Source organism: Oncorhynchus nerka, unplaced genomic scaffold (genome assembly GCF_034236695.1).
Source record: "Oncorhynchus nerka isolate Pitt River unplaced genomic scaffold, Oner_Uvic_2.0 unplaced_scaffold_1523, whole genome shotgun sequence".
Taxonomy (NCBI): domain Eukaryota; kingdom Metazoa; phylum Chordata; class Actinopteri; order Salmoniformes; family Salmonidae; genus Oncorhynchus; species Oncorhynchus nerka.
Genome location: NW_027039794.1, coordinates 1 through 19,469, shown reverse-complemented (window position 1 = coordinate 19,469; position 19,469 = coordinate 1). Strand labels below are relative to the sequence as shown.

Sequence of the window (19,469 nt, the reverse complement as noted above, 5' to 3'; positions counted from 1 at the left end):
ATTAATACAGACCTGGAGGGTCATCGCTGTAGAGGAGTGAGATAAATTAATGGCCACAGACCTGGAGGGGTCATCGCTGGAGAGGTGAGGAGTTAGCACTGAACCTGGAAGGGTCATCGCTGTAGAGGTGAGATAGAATTAATACAGACCTGGAGGGTCATCGCTGTAGGGTGAGAATTAATACAGACCTGGAGGGGTCATCGCTGTGAGGTGAGGAATTAATACAAACCTGGAGGGGTCATCGCTGTAGAGGTGAGGTAATTAGTACAGACCTGGAGGGTCATCGCTGTAGGAGTGAGGAAATTAAGTCACAGACCTGGAGGGGTCATCGCTGTAGAGGTGAGAATAAATTGAATACAGACCTGGAGGGGTCATCGCTGTAGAGGTGAGATAAATTAATACAGACCTGGAGGGGTCATCGCTGTAGAGGTGAGTGAATTAATACAGACCTGGAGGGTCATCGCTGTAGAGGTGAGGAATTAATACAGACCTGGAGGGGTCATCGCTGTAGAGGTGAGGAATTAATACAGACCTGGAGGGGTCATCGCTGTAGAGGTGAGATAAATTAATACAAACCTGGAGGGGTCATCGCTGTAGAGGTGAGATAAATTAATACAGACCTGGAGGGGTCATCGCTGTAGAGGTGAGATAAATTAATACAAACCTGGAGGGGTCATCGCTGTAGAGGTGAGATAAATTAATACAGACCTGGAGGGGTCATCGCTGTAGAGGTGAGGAATTAATACAGACCTGGAGGGGTCATCGCTGTAGAGGTGAGATAAATTAATACAGACCTGGAGGGGTCATCGCTGTAGAGGTGAGGAATTAATACAGACCTGGAGGGGTCATCGCTGTAGAGGTGAGGAATTAATACAAACCTGGAGGGGTCATCGCTGTAGAGGTGAGATAAATTAATACAGACCTGGAGGGGTCATCGCTGTAGAGGTGAGATAAATTAATACAGACCTGGAGGGGTCATCGCTGTAGAGGTGAGATGAATTAATACAGACCTGGAGGGTCATCGCTGTAGAGGTGAGATAAATTAATACAGACCTGGAGGGGTCATCGCTGTAGAGGTGAGGAATTAATACAGACCTGGAGGGGTCATCGCTGTAGAGGTGAGGAATTAATACAAACCTGGAGGGGTCATCGCTGTAGAGGTGAGATAAATTAATACAGACCTGGAGGGGTCATCGCTGTAGAGGTGAGGAATTAATACAGACCTGGAGGGGTCATCGCTGTAGAGGTGAGGAATTAATACAGACCTGGAGGGTCATCGCTGTAGAGGTGAGGAATTAATACAGACCTGGAGGGGTCATCGCTGTAGAGTGAGATGAATTAATACAGACCTGGAGGGGTCATCGCTGTAGAGGTGAGATAAATTAATACAGACCTGGAGGGGTCATGTCGCTGTGGAGGTGAGGGGCTAGGATTAATTTAAATGTATGTTTATTGTTGTCTTTATTGGTACAGTCAAATATCCCCAGGGGGTCGGCGAAATCTGGTCTAAAATCAGATTTTATCTGTGTGATGTCCCCAGAGGTAAGGACCTGACTAACCCATGTCTCCCCCAGGGTAAGGACCTGACTAACCCATGTCCCCCCAGGGTAAGGACCTGACCTAACCCATGTCTCCCCAGGGTAAGGACCTGACTAACCCATGTCTCCCCCAGGGTAAGGACCTGACTAACCCATGTCTCCCCAGGGTAAGGACCTGACTAACCCATGTACCCCCCAGGGTGAGGACCTGACTAACCCATGTCCCCCAGGGTAGGAACTATTAACCATATACCCAGGAGTAAGGACCACAATATTATGTCCCCCAGGAGTAAGAGACCTGACTAACCCCATATCCCCAGGGTAGGGACCTGACTATTGTCCCCCGGTCAGGACCTGGAAGTAACCCATATCCCCAGGGTAGGACCTGACTAACCATGCCCCCCCACAGGAGTAAGGACCTGACTAACCCATGTCCCCCACTTTGGGAGTAAGGGTCTGACTAACCCGTAGCCCGGTGGACCTCAAGCTAACCCATGCTCCCCCAGGCTGGGACTGACTAACCCATGTCTCCCCCAGGGTAAGGACCTGACTAACCCATGTCCCCCAGGGTAAGGACCTGACAACCTGTCCCCCAGGGTGCGGGACCTGACTAACCCATGTCCCCCCAGGAGATGCGGACCTGACTAACCCATGTCTCTCACCCAGGGTAAGGACCTGACCTTATGTCCCCCCAGGGTACGGGACCTGACCAACCCATTTCTCTCCACCAGGGTGCGGACCTGGCCTACGGGCGTGCGACCTGACCCGTCGGAGGAGGTGATAGCCAGGCTGGGGGACCCAGGGTGTGAGGTCAAGACACTGGACAGTACTCACCTGTACTGTGAACCTCCTGAGAAACAGCCAGCCAGTCTGAGGAGCAACAAACTGCCAGCCTCCAGGGTTAGTCTACTCTATCTACACAGCCTCGGGGTTGGTCTGCTGTATCTACACAGCCTGAGGGTTAGTCTGCTGTATCTGCAGCCTGAGGTTAGTCTACTGTATCTACTCAGCCTCAGGGTTAGTCTACTGTATCTACACACACAGCCTCCAGGAGTTAGTCTGTATCTACACACACAGCCTCAGGGTTGGTCTACTGTATCTACACAGCCTCAGGGTTAGTCTACTGTATCTACACACACCGCCTCAGGGTTAGTCTACTGTCTACACAGCCTGAGGGTTAGTCTATCTACACAGCCTGGTTAGTCTACTGTAGTTTGGGTTAGTCTCTGTATCTACACACAGCCTGGGGTTAGTCTACTGTATCTACACAGCCTCAGGGTTAGTCTACTGTATCTGCACAGTCTCAGGGTTAGTCTACTGTATCTACACACAGCCTGAGGGTTAGTCTACTGTATCTACAGCCTCAGGGTTAGTCTACTGTATCTACACAGCCTGAGGGTTAGTCTGCTGTATCTACTCAGCCTCCAGAGGTTAGTCACTGTATCTACACGGCCTCAGGGTTGGTCTGCAATCCACCACTTTTGGCCTCCTAAGGGTTAGTCTACTGTATCTACACAGCCTCAGGGTTAGTCTACTGTATCTACCGCCTCAGGGTTGATCTGTATCTACCCAGCCTGAGGAGTTAGTCTACTGTATCTACACAGCCTGGGGTTAGTCTATATTATCCCCACAGCCTCCAGGTTGGTCTACTGTATCTACACAGTCTCAGGGTTAGTCTACTGTATCTACACACAGCCTGAGGGTTAGTCTACTGTATCTACACAGCCTCAGGGTTAGTCTACTGTATCTACACAGCCTGAGGGTTAGTCTACTGTATCTACACACAGCCTGAGGGTTAGTCTACTGTATCTACACAGCCTCAGGGTTAGTCTACTGTATCTACACAAGCCTGAGGGTTAGTCTACTGTATCTACACACACAGCCTGGGGTTAGTCTACTGTATCTACACAGCCTCAGGGTTAGTCTACTGTATCTACACAGCCTCAGGGTTAGTCTACTGTATCTACACAGCCTCAGGGTTAGTCTACTGTATCTACACAGTCTCAGGGTTAGTCTACTGTATCTACACACACAGCCTCAGGGTTAGTCTACTGTATCTACACAGCCTGAGGGTTAGTCTACTGTATCTACACAGCCTCAGGGTTAGTCTACTGTATCTACACAGCCTCAGGGTTAGTCTACTGTATCTACACAGCCTGAGGGTTAGTCTACTGTATCTACACACGCAGCCTGGGGTTAGTCTACTGTATCTACACAGCCTCAGGGTTAGTCTACTGTATCTACACAGCCTGAGGGTTAGTCTACTGTATCTACACAGCCTGAGGGTTAGTCTACTGTATCTACACAGCCTGAGGGTTAGTCTACTGTATCTACACAGCCTGAGGGTTAGTCTACTGTATCTACACAGCCTCAGGGTTAGTCTACTGTATCTACACAGCCTCAGGGTTAGTCTACTGTATCTACACACACAGCCTGAGGGTTAGTCTACTGTATCTACACAGCCTCAGGGTTAGTCTACTGTATCTACACAGTCTCAGGGTTAGTCTACTGTATCTACACACAGCCTCAGGGTTAGTCTACTGTATCTACACAGCCTGAGGGTTAGTCTACTGTATCTACACAGCCTCAGGGTTAGTCTACTGTATCTACACAGCCTCAGGGTTAGTCTACTGTATCTACACAGCCTGAGGGTTAGTCTGCTATCTCACACAGCCTGGGGTTAGTCTACTGTATCTACACAGCCTCAGGGTTAGTCTACTGTATCTACACAGCCTGGAGGGTTAGTCTACTGTATCTACACAGCCTGAGGGTTAGTCTACTGTATCTACACAGCCTGAGTGGGTTAGTCTACTGTCTGCACAGCCTGGGGTTAGTCTACTGTATCTACACAGCCTGGGGTTAGTCTACTGTATCTACACAGCCTCAGGGTTAGTCTCTGTATCTACACACACAGCCTGTTATCTACACTACACAGCCTGGGGTTAGCTCCTGCGGCCTGTTAAAGAATCTACTGTATCTACACAGCCTCAGGGTTAGTCTACTGTATCTGTATCTACACAGTCTCAGGGTTAGTCTGCTGTATCTACACACACAGCCTCAGGGTTAGATCTACTGTATCTACACAGCCTGAGGGGTTAGTCTACTGTATCTACAGCCTCCAGGGTTAGTCTACTGTATCTACACAGCCTCAGGGTTAGTCTACTGTATCTGCACAGCCTGAGGGTTAGTCTCTGTATCTACACATGGCCTGGGGTTAGTCTACTGTATCTACACAGCCTCAGGGTTGGTCTACTGTCTACACGGCTGAGGGTTGGTCTGCTGTATCTACACAGCCTGAGGGGTTGGTCTACTGTATCTGCACAGCCTGAGGGTTAGTCTACTGTATCTACAGCCTGAGGTTAGTCTGCTCTATCTACACAGCCTCAGGGAGTCTCTGTATCTACAGCCTCAGGGTTGAGATCTACTGTATCTGCACACACAGCCCTGAGGGTTAGTCTACTGTATCTACACAGCCTCCAGGGTTGGTCTACTGTATCTACAGTCTCAGGGTTAGTCTACTGTATCTACACACACAGCCTCAGGGTTGTCTACTGTATCTACACGGCCACAGGGTTGAAATCTCTGTGTCTGCAGCCTCCAGGGTTAGTCTACTGTATCTACACAGCCTCTGGGTTAGTCTACTGTATCTACACAGCCTGGGTTAGTCACTGTATCTACACACTTTGCCTGGGGTTGGTCTACTGTATCTACACAGCCTCAGGGTTGGTCTACTGTCTACACAGCCTGAGGGTTGGTCTGTCTACACAGCCTGAGGGTTAGTCTACTGTATCTACACAGCCTGAGGGTTAGTCTACTGTATCTACTTGCAGCCTGAGGTTGGTCTACTGTATCTCTGCAGCCTCAGGGTTGGTCTACTGTCTACACACAGCCTGGGGTTAGTCTGCTGTATCTACACAGCCTCCAGGGTTAGTCTACTGTCTGCAGTCTCAGGGTTGGTCTACTGTATCTGCACACAGCCTCAGAAGGTTGAGTCTGCTGTATCTACACCTGGCCTGAGGTTGGTCTACTGTATCTACACAGCCTCAGGGTTAGTCACATTGTATCTACAGCCCCAGGGTTAGTCTACTGTATCTACACAGCCTGAGGGTTAGTCACCACTGTATCTACACACACAGCCTCCAGGTTAGTCTGTATCTACAGCCTCGGGGTTAGTCTACTGTATCTACACACAGCCTCAGGTTAGTCTGCTGTCTACAGCCTGAGGGTTAGTCTGCTAATATCTGCACAGCCTGAGGTTTGGTCTGCTGTCTGCACACACACAGCCTCAGGGTTAGTCTGCACTGCCTCTACTCGGCCTCCAGGGTTAGTCTGCTGTATCTACACAGCCTGAGGTTTAGTCTACAACTGTATCTGCAGCCTCAGGGTTAGTCTACTGTCTACACACAGCCTGAGGTTAGTCTGCTGTATCTACACAGCCTCAGGGTTAGTCTACTGTCTACACAGTCTCAGGGTTAGTCTGCTGTATCTACACAGCCTCAGGGTTAGTCTGCTGTATCTACACAGCCTCCAGGGTTAGTCTACTGTATCTACACAGCCTGAGGTTTAGTCCTGCACCAATATCTACACGGCCTGAGGTTGGTCTGTATCTACACAGCCTGAGGTTAGTCTACTGTATCTACACAGCCTCCAGGGTTAGTCTACTGTATCTACACAGCCTCAGTTAGTCTACTGTATCTACACACAGCCTGAGGTTGTTAGTCTGCTATGTCTACACACTCAGGGTTAGTCTGCTGTATCTACACAGTCTCAGGGTTAGTCTGTGTATCTACACACACAGCCTCAGGGTTAGTCTACTGTATCTACACAGCCTGAGGGTTGGTCTCTCTGTATCTACAGCCTCCAGGGTTAGTCTGCTGTCTACACAGCCTCAGGGTTAGTCTACTGTATCTACACAGCCTGAGGTTGGTCTACTGTATCTACACAGCCTGGGGTTAGTCTACTGTATCTACACAGCCTCAGGGTTAGTCTACTGTCTACACAGCCTCAGGGTTAGTCTACTGTATCTGGCCCTCAGGGTTAGTCTACTGTATCTACACAGTCTCAGGGTTAGTCTACTGTATCTACACACACAGCCTCAGAATTAGTCTACTGTATCTACACGGCCTGAGGGTTGGTCTGTATCTGCAGCCTCCAGGGTTAGTCTACTGTATCTGGCCTCAGGGTTAGTCTACTGTATCTACAGCCCTGAGGTTAGTCTGCTGTATCTACACACAGCCTGGGGTTAGTCTACTGTATCTACACAGCCTCAGGGTTAGTCTACTGTATCTACACAGCCTGAGGGTTAGTCTACTGTATCTCTACACAGCCTGAGGGTTGGTCTACTGTATCTGCACAGCCTGAGGGTTAGTCTACTGTATCTACACAGCCTGAGGGTTAGTCTACTGTATCTACACAGCCTCAGGGTTAGTCTACTGTATCTACACACAGCCTGAGGGTTAGTCTACTGTATCTACACAGCCTCAGGGTTGGTCTACTGTATCTACACAGTCTCAGGGTTAGTCTACTGTATCTACACAGCCTCAGGGTTAGTCTACTGTATCTACACAGCCTGAGGGTTTAGTCTACTGTATCTACACAGCCTCCCAGGGTTAGTCTATTGTATCTACACAGCCCCAGGGTTAGTCTACTGTATCTACACAGCCTGAGGTTAGTCTACTGTATCTACACACACAGCCTCAGGTTTAGTCTACTGTATCTACACAGCCTCAGGGTTAGTCTACTGTATCTACACACAGCCTCAGGGTTAGTCTACTGTATCTGCACAGCCTGAGGTTAGTCTACTGTATCTACACAGCCTGAGGGTTAGTCTACTGTATCTACACACACAGCCCAGGGTTAGTCTACTGTATCTACTCAGCCTGAGGGTTGGTCTACTGTATCTACACAGCCTGAGGTTAGTCTACTGTATCTACACAGCCTCAGGGTTAGTCTACTGTATCTACACACACAGCCTGAGGTTAGTCTACTGTCTACACAGCCTCAGGGTTAGTCTACTGTATCTACACAGTCTCAGGGTTAGTCTACTGTATCTACACAGCCTCAGGGTTAGTCTACTGTATCTACACACACAGCCTCAGGGTTAGTCTACTGTATCTACACAGCCTGAGGGTTAGTCTACTGTATCTACACAGCCTGAGGGTTGTCTACTGTATCTCTACACAGCCTCAGGGTTGGTCTACTGTATCTACACAGCCTGAGGTTAGTCTACTGTATCTACACATACAGCCTGGGGGTTAGTCTACTGTATCTACACAGCCTCAGGGTTAGTCTACTGTATCTACACACACAGCCTCAGGGTTAGTCTACTGTATCTACACAGCCTGAGGTTAGTCTACTGTATCTACACAGCCTGAGGTTAGTCTACTGTATCTACACAGCCTGAGGTTAGTCTACTGTATCTACACAGCCTGAGGGTTAGTCTACTGTATCTACACACACACAGCCTCAGGGTTAGTCTACTGTATCTACAGCCTCAGGGTTGGTCTACTGTATCTACACACACAGCCTGAGGGTTAGTCTACTGTATCTACACAGCCTCAGGGTTAGTCTACTGTATCTACACAGTCTCAGGGTTAGTCTACTGTATCTACACACAGCCTCAGGGTTGTCTACTGTATCTACACAGCCTGAGGGTTGGTCTACTATATCTACACAGCCTCCAGGGTTAGTCTATTGTATCTACACAGCCCCAGGGTTAGTCTACTGTATCTACACAGCCTGAGGTTAGTCTACTGTATCTACACAGCCTCAGGGTTAGTCTACTGTATCTACACAGCCTCAGGGTTAGTCTACTGTATCTACACACAGCCTCAGGGTTAGTCTACTGTATCTACACAGCCTGAGGTTAGTCTACTGTATCTACACAGCCTGAGGTTAGTCTACTGTATCTACACACACACAGCCTCAGGGTTAGTCTACTGTATCTACTCAGCCTGAGGGTTAGTCTACTGTATCTACACAGCCTGAGGGGTTGGTCTACTGTATCTACACAGCCTCAGGGTTAGTCTACTGTATCTACACACACAGCCTCAGGGTTAGTCTACTGTATCTACACACAGCCTCAGGGTTGATCAGCCTCAGGGTTAGTCCTGTCTATCTACAGCCTCCCAGGGTTAGTACTGTGTCTACACAGCCTCAGGGTTAGTCTACTGTATCTACACAGCCTGAGGTTAGTCTCTGTATCTACACAGCCTGAGGTTAGTCTATCTACACAGCCTGAGGTTAGTCTACTGTATCTACACACACAGCCCTGAGGTGAGGGTTAGTCTCTCTCTATCTACACAGCCTCGGGGTTAGTCTACTGTATCTACAGCCTCAGGGTTAGTCTACTGTATCTACACAGCCTCAGGGTTAGTCTACTGTATCTACACTGCCTGAGGGTTTAGTCTGCTGTATCTACCTCCTGAGGGTTAGTCTACTGTATCTACACAGCCTCAGGGTTAGTCTGCTGTATCTGCCTCAGGGTTAGTCTACTGTATCTACACACACAGCCTCAGGGGTTAGTCTACTGTCTACACTGCCTCAGGTTAGTCTACTGTATCTACACATGGCCAAGGTATGAGGACACCCCTTCAAATTAGTCTTGCTGACTGTATAAAATCGAGCACACAGCCTCAGGGCAGTAGAATGGCCATACTGTCAGTGACTTTCAACATGGCACTGTCATAGGATGCCACCTTTCCACAAGTCAGTTTGTCAAATGTCTGTCCTGCTAGAGCTGCCCACGGTCAGTAAGTGCTGTTACTCTGGTTTCAGAGTTGGTTATGGGTGCACCTCAGCCACGCTCAAGGTCCTAAACGACATCTTAACCGCCATCGATAAGAGACATTACTGTGCAGCCGTATTCATCGACCTGGCCAAGGCTTTTGACTCTGTCAAAAGCTTTTTTTTTCGTGCTTTTACACCTGCATTGTTTGCTGTTTGGGGTTTTAGGCTGGGTTTCTGTACAGCACTTTGAGATATCAGCTGATGTACGAAGGGCTATATAAATACATTTGATTTGATTTGATTTGTTCATAAATGACCAGCATGGTCAAATAATAGGTCTGTGACCGGTGAGCAGGTCAGGATTCAATAGCTGCAGGCAGAACAGTTCAAACTGGAGCAGCAGCACGGCCGGGTGGACTTGGGACAGCAAGGAGTCATCATGCCAGAGTAGTCCTGAGGCATGGTCCCTGGGGCTCAGGTCCTCTGAGAGAGAGAGAGAGAAAGAGAGGAGTAGAGCACACTTAAATTCACAGGACACCGAATAGGACAGGAGAGTACTCGAATATAACAAACTGACTAGCCCTTACGACACAAAACTACTGCAGCATAAATACTGGAGGGCTGAGACAGGAGGGGTCCAGGAGACTGGTGGCCCCATCAATGATACCCCGGACAGGGCCAAACAGGAAGGATATAACCCACCCCCACTTTGCCAAAGCACAGCCCCCACACCACTAGAGGGATATCTTCAACCTAGTGGTGCTGATATCTTACCATCCTGAGACAAGGCTGAGTATAGCCCACAAAGATCTCCGGCACGGCACAACCCAAGGGGGGCGCCAACCCAGACAGGATGATCACATCAGTGACTCAACCCACTCAGGTGACGCACCCCTCCTAGGGACGGCATGAAATAGCACCAGTAAGCCAGTGACTCAGCCCCTGTAATAGGGTTAGAGGCAGAGAATCCCAGTGGAAGAGGGGAACCGGCCAGGCAGAGACAGCAAGGGTGGTTCGTTGCTCCAGAGCCTTTCCGTTCACCCTCCCGCTCCTGGGCCAGACTACACTCAATCATATGACCCACTGAAGAGATGAGTCTTCAGTAAAGACTTAAAGGTTGAGACCGAGTTTGCGTCTCTCACATGGGTAGGCAGACCGTTCCATAAAAATGGAGCTCTATAGGAGAAAGCCCTGCCTCCAGCTGTTTGCTTAGAAATTCTAGGGACAATTAGGAGGCCTGCGTCTTGTGACCGTAGCGTACGTGTAGGTATGTACGGCAGGACCAAATCAGAGAGATAGGTAGGAGCAAGCTCATGTAATGCTTTGTAGGTTAGCAGTAAAACCTTTAAATCAGCCCTTGCCTTAACAGGAAGCCAGTGTAGGGAGGCTAGCACTGGAGTAATATGATCACATTTGTTGGTTCTAGTCAGGATTCTAGCAGCCAGTTTATTTAGTGCTATATCCAGGTATATCTGGAAAGTAGAGCATTGCAGAAGTCTAAACAAGAAGTAACAAAAGCTGAATTTTTCTGCATCATTTTTGGACAGAAAGTTTCAGATTTTTTGCAATGTTACGTAGGTGGAAAAAAGCTGTCGTTGAAACAGTCTTGATATGTTCGTCAAAAGAGAGATCAGGGTCCAGAGTAACGCCGAGGTCCTTCACAGTTTTATTTGAGACGACTGTACAACCATTAAGATTAATTGTCAGATTCAACAGAAGATCTCTTTGTTTTCTTGGGATGAAAGAACAATCTCTGTTTGTCAGTTATAAAAAATGAAAAGTTTTACGACCATCCAGCTTCTTTACAGGCTTCAGGGATTAATAGTTTTTAAATGTTTTATGGGTCAAGGTTTAGCTTTTTCTCGAGAAGGCTTTTACCGCCCGGTAATTTATCTCTGAAACACTATGTTTTGAATAACATCCCCAACAGGTAAATATAGTAAAAATGACGTGATATAAGCAGACGAAGAACACCAAAATGTACAGTTGATTTGTCAGGGACAATATATTCCACAGGAACAAACTGATATATTTTTCCGACAGAAATACTTAAGCCCTTAACACAGTGCTGTATTAACAGCCCCTCCAGGCGAGCTTCAATATATAACTCTCATTGTGTACTCGTTATCTTAAATACAAGTAAAACTAAATGTATATTCAGTCGATCACTGCCCGCACCTGCTATATGGCCGTCCATCATCACTAATCTGCACTGTTTATGACTTAGAATATGTGGACAACTACAAATACCTGGGTGTCTGGTTAGACTGTAAACTTTCCTTCAGACTCACATTAAACACATCTCAATCAAAATTAATTCTAGTTTGGCTTCCTCTTTTATAACAGGCATCTGTTCACTCATGCTGCCAAACATACCCTCATAAAACTGACCATCCTACCGATCCTTGACTTTGGTGATTAATAAATCTATAAAATAGCCTCCAACCTCTACTCAACAAACTGGATGCAGTCTATCACAGTGCCATCCGTTTTATCACACCAAAACCAGATACAACCCACACCTTTGCGACCTGTAAAAATACTTGTTTGGTTAGCCCTCGCTTCATGCTCGTTGCCAAACCCACAGGCTCAGGTTATCTACAGAGTCTCACCTTTGGGTGGCCCGCTGTATCTCAGCTCACTGGTCACCATAGCAGCACCCACTCGTAGCAGCTCCAGCAGGTATATCTCACTGGTCACCCCCAAAGCCAATTCCTCCTTTGGTCGTCTTTCCTTCCAGTTCTCTGCTGCCAATGACTGGAACGAACTGCAAAAATCACTGAAACTGGAGACTCACATCTCCCTCACTAGCTTTAAGCACCAGCTGTTAGAGCAGCAGATCACCGAGCCGCTCACAAGCATAAGATCACCATGTGCAACGCCAAGCGTCGGCTGGAGTGTAAAGCATTACATTACTCCCTCGCTCTTCCCACCTCTCCCTCGCTCTTCCCCTCTCTCCCTCGCTCTTCCCCTCTCTCCCTCGCTCTTCCCCCCTCTCCCTCGCTCTTCCCCCCTCTCCCTCGCTCTCTCCTCGCTCTCTTCCCTCTCTCCCTCGCTCATCCTCGCTCTTCCCCTCTCCCTCGCTCTTCCCCTCTCCTCGCTTCTTCCTCTCCCTCGCTCTTCCCTCTCCTTCCCCTCTCCTCGCTCTTCCCCTCTCTCTTCCCCTCTCCCTTCCCCTCTCCTCGCTCTTCCTCTCCTCGCTCTTCCCCTCTCTCCTCGCTCTTCCCCTCTCTCCCTCGCTCTTCCCTCTCTCCCTCGCTCTTCCCCGCTCTCCTCGCTCTTCCCCTCTCTTCCCCGCTCTCCCTCGCTCTTCCCCTCTCTCCCTCGCTCTTTCCCCTCTCTCCCTCGCTCTTCCCCTCTCTCCCTCGCTCTTCCCCTCTCTCCCTCGTCTTCCCCTCTCTCCCTCGTCTTCCCCTCTCTCCCTCGCTCTTCCCCTCTCTCCCTCGCTCTTCCCCCCTCTTTCCCCCTCCCTCTTCTTTCTCCCTCTCTCCCCTCTCTAGGTGGTGATGGGGAAGCTGAACGTAGACCTGGGGACAGTGCAGTATGATACAGAAGGCCTCTCACCTGTCCCTCTGGCTGCCCAGGTGGGTCTGGCTGCAGGGGCTGCTGTGGTGGTCCTAGTGGTGCTGGTCATCATCCTCATGTACAGGTCAGTCACAGGCACACTAACACACACACACTAACACACACACTAACACACACTAACACACACACACACTACACACACACACTAACACACACACACACACACACACTAACACACTAATACACACTACGTACTAACACACGGCTAACACACGCGACTAACACACGCACGCACTAACACATGCATGCACGCACTAACACACGCACGCACTAACACACACACGCACTAACACATACGCACTAACACACGCACAGCACTATACACACACGCACTAACACACACTAATACACACACACTAATACACACACACACACTACACACACACACACTAACACACTAACACACTAATGCACGCACGCACTAACACACACACGCACTAACACACACTAATACACACACACACTAATACACACACTACTACACACACACACACTAACACACACACACACTATACACACTAACACACACACGCACTAACACACACGCTAACACACGTACACACACTCAACACACACGCTACGCACTAACACACGCACGCACTTAACACACACACGCACGCACTAACACACACGCAGCGCTATCACACACACATACACACGCACTAACACACACACACGCTAACAGACACACGCACTAACACACACACACACTAACAGACACACACACACATACACTAACATACACACTAACACACACACACACACTAACATACACACTAACACACACACTAACAGACACACTAACACACACACACTAACAGACACACTAACACACACACACTAACAGACACACTAACACACACACACACTAACAGACACACACACACACACACACTAACATACACACACACACACACACAAACATACACACTAACAGACACTAACACACACACACACTAACAGACACACGAACACACAAACACACACACACACACACTAACACGTCATCTCAGTGTGTCAGAATGTGGAGGTGCAGATGGGGTGAGAGGTTATCTCTGACATTAAGTAACTGTTTCTCTGTGTGTGCAGGAGGAAGAGCAAACAGGCTCTGAAAGACTACAAGAAGGTCCTGGTTCAGCTGGAGACTCTGGAGATCAATGTGGGAGACCAGTGCAGGAAGGAGTTCACAGGTCAATACTCCTATCAGCCTGTTTAGTAGAGTCTGAAATGAAACCCAATTTATCTGGCCCAAAGAGAGTTGACCCGGGCCAAGGAGAGTGACCCGGGCCCAAGGAGAGTGACCCGGGCCCAAAGAGAGTGACCCGGGCCCAAGGAGAGTGACCCAGGCCCAAGGAGAGTAACCCGGGCCCAAGGAGAGTGACCCGGGCCCAAGGAGAGTGACCCGGGCCCAAAGAGAGTGACCCGGGCCCAAGGAGAGTAACCCGGGCCCAAGGAGAGTGACCCGGGCCCAAAGAGAGTGACCCGGGCCCAAGTATTGCTGTATAGAGGTTAGGGTGCCATTTCGGACCAGGAATATTCTCCTTTACAGATAGGATTAATTTATTCTCTCCTCTCCTCTCCTCTCCCCCAGATCTGATGACAGAGATGATGGATTTGAGTAGTGATGTGGGTGGACCAGGTATTCCTCTCCTGGACTATAAGACGTACGCAGAGCGCGTGTTCTTCCCCGGCCAGAGGGGGGCTCCACTGAGTCAGGACCTGAACCTGCCAGAGTCCCGCAGGCAGACAGTAGAACAAGGGCTGGGACAACTCAACAGCCTCCTCAACAACAAACTGTTCCTCATCAGGGTGAGCATCATACCAGGCTGAGATACTGCTGTCTAAATCGATTTACACAAACGTTCATTCACTGCAGGAGTCTCTAGAAGCACATTTCTGTGACCAACAAACAAAGATGTCTTTAACTCTAATCTCTCTCCTCCTCCTCCTCCTTTCCTCTCCTCTCCTCGCCCTCCTTCTCCCTCTCCTCCTCCCTCTCCTCCTCTCCTTCTCCCTCTCCTCCTCCCTCTCCTCTTCTCCTTTCCTCTTCCTCTCCTCCCTCTTCTTCCCTCCTTCTCCCTCTCCTCCTCTCCTTCTCCCTCTCCTCCTCTCCTTCTCCTTCTCCCTCTCCTCCTCCCTCTCCTCCTCTCCTTCTCCCTCTCCTTCTCCCTCTCCTCCTCCCCCTCCTCCTCTCCTTCTCCTTCTCCCTCTCCTCCTCCTCTCCTCCTCCCCCTCCTCCTCTCCTTCTCCCTCTCCTCCTCTCCTTCTCCCCCTCCTCCTCTCCTTCTCCCTCTCCTTCTCCCCCCTCCTCTCTCCTTCTCCCCCTACTCCTCTCCTCCTCTCCTCCCCTCCTTCTCCCTCTCCTCCTCTCCTTCTCCCCCCTCTCCTTCTCCCTCTCCTCTTCTCCCTCTCCTCCTCTCCTTCTCCCCCCCTCCTCTCCTTCTCCCCCTCCTCCTCTCCTTCTCCCTCTCCTCCTCTCCTTCTCCCTCTCCTTCTCCCTCTCCTCCTCTCCTTCTCCCTCTCCTTCTCCCCCTCCTCTCCTTCTCCCCCTACTCCTCCCTCCCCTCCTTCTCCCTCTCCTCCTCTCCTTCTCCCCCTACCTCCTCCCTCTCCTCCTCTCCTTCTCCTTCTCCCTCTCCTCCTCCCCCTCCTCCTCTCCTTCTCCTTCTCCCTCTCCTCCTCCTCCTCTCCTTCTCCCTCTCCTCCTCTCCCTTCTCCCCCTCCTCCTCTCCTTCTCCCTCTCCTTCTCCCCCCTCTTCTCCTTCTACCCCTACTCCTCTCCTCCTCTCCTCCCCTCCTTCTCCCTCTCCTCCTCTCCTTCTCCCCCCTCTCCTTCTCCCTCTCCTCTTCTCCCTCTCCTCCTCTCCTTCTCCCCCTCCTCTCCTTCTCCCTCTCCTCCTCTCCTTCTCCCCCTCCTCTCCTTCTCTCTCTCCTCCTCTCCTTCTCCCCCTACTCCTCTCCTCCTCTCCTTCTCCTCTCCTTCTCCCCCTCCTCTCCTTCTCCCTCTCCTCCCTCTCCTCCGTCTCCTCCTCTCCTTCTCCCTCTCCTCCTCTCCTTCTCCCTCTCCTCCCTCTCCCTCCGTCTCCTCCTCTCCTTCTCCCTCTCCTCCTCTCCTTCTCCCTCTCCTCCTCTCCTTCTCCCCCCTCCTCTCCTTCTCCCTCTCCCTCCTCTCCCTCTCCTCCTCTCCTTCTCCCCTCCTCCTCTCCTTCTCCCCCTCCTCCTCTCCTTCTCTCTCTCCTCCTCTCCTTCTCCCCCTACTCCTCTCCTCCTCTCCTTCTCCTCTCCTTCTCCCCCCTCCTCTCCTTCTCCCTCTCCTCCCTCTCCTCCGTCTCCTCCTCTCCTTCTCCCTCTCCTCCTCTCCTTCTCCCTCTCCTCCCTCTCCTCCGTCTCCTCCTCTCCTTCTCCCTCTCCTCCTCTCCTTCTCCCTCTCCTCCTCTCCTTCTCCCCCCCTCCTCTCCTTCTCCCTCTCCTCCTCTCCCTCTCCTCCTCTCCTTCTCCCCCTCCTCCTCTCCTTCTCCCTCCTCTCCTTCTCCCTCTCCTTCTCCCTCTCCTCCTCTCCTTCTCCCTCTCCTTCTCCCCCTCCTCTCCTTCTCCCCCTACTCCTCCCTCCCCCTCCTTCTCCCCCTCCTCTCCTTCTCCCCCTACTCCTCCCTCCCCTCCTTCTCCCTCTCCTCCTCTCCTTCTCCCCCTACTCCTCCCTCTCCTCCTCTCCTTCTCCCCCTCCTCTCCTTCTCACTCTCCTCCTCTCCTTCTCCCCCTACTCCTCTCCTCCTCTCCTTCTCCCCCTACTCCTCTCCCCCTACTCCTCTCCTCCTCTCCTTCTCCCCCACTCCTCTCCTTCTCCCTCTCCTCCGTCTCCTCCCTCTCCTTCTCCCCCCTCCTCTCCTTCTCCCTCCTCCTCCTCTCCTTCTCCCCCCTCCTCTCCTTCTCCCTCTCCTTCTCCCTCTCCTCCTCTCCTTCTCCTCCTCTCCTTCTCCCTCTCCTCCTCTCCTTCTCCCCCTCCTCTCCTTCTCCCTCTCCTCCTCTCCTTCTCCCTCTCCTCCTCTCCTTCTCCCCCTACTCCTCTCCTCCTCTCCTTCTCCCTCTCCTTCTCCCCCTCCTCTCCTTCTCCCTCTCCTCCCTCTCCTCCTCTCCCTTCTCCCGCCCTCCTCTCCTCCCCCTCCTCTCCCTTCTCCCTCTCCTCCTCTCCTTCTCCCCCCTCCTCTCCTTCTCCCTCTCCTCCTCTCCTTCTCCCCCTCCTCTCCTTCTCCCTCTCCTCCTCTCCTCCCCCCTCCTCTCCTTCTCCCCCTCCTCTCCTTCTCCCCCTCCTCTCCTTCTCCCTCTCCTCCTCTCCTTCTCCCTCTCCTTCTCCCTCTCCTCCTCTCCTTCTCCCCCCTCCTCTCCTTCTCCTCCTCTCCTTCTCCCTCTCCTCCTCTCCATCTCTCCCCCCTCCTCTCCTTCTCCCTCTCCTCCTCTCCTTCTCCCTCTCCTCCTCTCCTTCTCCCCCCTTCCTCTCCTTCTCCCTCTCCTCCTCTCCTTCTCCCTCTCCTCCTCTCCTTCTCTCCCCCTCCTCTCCTTCTCCCCTCCTCCTCTCCTTCTCCCCCCTCCTCTCCTTCTCCCTCTCCTCCTCTCCTTCTCCCTCTCCTCCTCTCCTTCTCCCTCTCCCTCCCTCTCCTTCGCCCCTCTCCTCCTCTCCTTCTCCCTCTCCTCCTCTCCTTCTCCCTCTCCTCCTCTCCTTCGCCCTCTCCTCCTCTCCTTCTCCCCCTCCTCCTCTCCTTCTCCTTCTCCCTCTCCTCCTCTCCTTCTCCCTCTCCTCCTCCCTCTCCTCCTCTCCTTCTCCCTCTCCTCCTCTCCTTCTCCCTCTCCTCCTCTCCTTCGCCCTCTCCTCCTCTCCTTCTCCCTCTCCTCCTCTCCTTCGCCCTCTCCTCCTCTCCTTCTCCCTCTCCTCCTCTCCTTCTCCCTCTCCTCCTCTCCTTCTCCCTCTACTCCTCTCCTTCTCCCCCTCCTCCTCTTCTTCTCCCTCTCCTCCTCTCCTTCTCCCCACTCCAGTTCATCCACACCCTCGAGGCCCAGCAGAACTTCTCCCAGCGTGACCGTGGCTACGTGGCGTCTCTCCTGACCATGGCCCTGCACGACCAGCTGGAGTACTTCACTGATGTCATGAAGACCTTACTGGGAGACCTGGTGCAGCAATACGTCACCAAGAACCCCAAACTCATGCTGCGCAGGTGGGTCCTGGTGGACCTGAACCGGTTACATATCAAATATCACTATATAGTGGTCTATTTGACCAGGGTCTATATATAGTGAAGTCTCTTTAACCAGGGTATATATATAATGAAGTCTCTTTGACCAGGGTCTATATATAGTGAAGTCTCTTTGACCAGGGTCTATATATAGTGAAGTCTTTTTAACCAGGGTCTATATATAGTGACCAGGGTCTATATATAGTGACCAGGGTCTATATATAGTGACCAGGGTCTATATAGTGAAGTCTCTTTGACCAGGGTCTATATATAGTGACCAGGGTCTATATATAGTGACCAGGGTCTATATATAGTGACCAGGGTCTATATATAGTGAAGTCTCTTTGACCAGGGTCTTTATATAGTGACCAGGGTCTATATATAGTGAAGTCTCTTTGACCAAATCAAATCAAATCAAATTTATTTACAAAGCCCTTCGTACATCAGCTGATATCTCAAAGTGCTGTACAGAAACCCAGCCTAAAACCCCAAACAGCAAACAATGCAGGTGTAAAAGCACGGTGGCTAGGAAAAACTCCCTAGAAAGGCCAAAACCTAGGAAGAAACCTAGAGAGGAACCAGGCTATGTGGGGTGGCCAGTCCTCTTCTGGCTGTGCCGGGTAGAGATTATAACAGAACATGACCAAGATGTTCAAATGTTCATAAATGACCAGCATGGTCGAATAATAATAAGGCAGAACAGTTGAAACTGGAGCAGCAGCACAGTCAGGTGGAAGTTGAAACTGGAGCAGCAGCACAGTCAGGTGGACTGGGGACAGCAAGGAGTCATCATGTCAGGTAGTCCTGGGGCACGGTCCTAGGGCTCAGGTCCTCCGAGAGAGAGAAAGAAAGAGAGAATTAGAGAGAGCATATGTGGGGTGGCCAGTCCTCTTCTGGCTGTGCCGGGTGTAGATTATAACAGAACGTGGCCAAGATGTTCAAATGTTCATAAATGACCAGCATGGTTGAATAATAGTAAGGCAGAACAGTTGAAACTGGAGCAGCAGCATGGCCAGGTGGACTGGGGACAGCAAGGAGTCATCATGTCAGGTAGTCCTGGGACATGGTCCTAGGGCCCAGGCCAGTTGAAACTGGAGCAGCAGCATGGCCAGGTGGACTGGGGACAGCAAGGAAGGAGAGAAGGAGAGAATTAGAGAACGCACACTTAGATTCACACAGGACACCGAATAGGACAGGAGAAGTACTCCAGATATAACAAACTGACCCTAGCCCCCCGACACATAAACTAATGCAGCATAAATACTGGAGGCTGACCAGGGTCTATATAGTGAAGTCTCTTTGACCAGGGTCTATATAGTGAAGTCTCTTTGACCAGGGTCTATATATAGTGACCAGGGTCTATATATAGTGACCAGGGTCTATATATAGTGAA

At 50.8% G+C, this 19,469-nt stretch overlaps 1 protein-coding gene across 1 annotated transcript in view; it reads left to right on the top strand.

Annotated features, from left to right (window-relative positions):
• Positions 1–18,137, top strand: part of LOC135568520 (plexin-B1-like) — a gene marked incomplete at its 5' end in the record, with an annotated part of 95,699 nt that extends 77,562 nt beyond the window's left edge. The window contains 5 exons of the mRNA XM_065015311.1: positions 2,234–2,438; positions 12,767–12,915; positions 13,941–14,041; positions 14,443–14,660; positions 17,880–18,137. Of these exons, the coding sequence (XP_064871383.1) occupies positions 2,234–2,438; positions 12,767–12,915; positions 13,941–14,041; positions 14,443–14,660; positions 17,880–18,137 (931 nt within the window). The remainder of the gene's footprint in view (positions 1–2,233; positions 2,439–12,766; positions 12,916–13,940; positions 14,042–14,442; positions 14,661–17,879) is intronic.
• Positions 18,138–19,469: the final 1,332 nt, after the last annotated feature.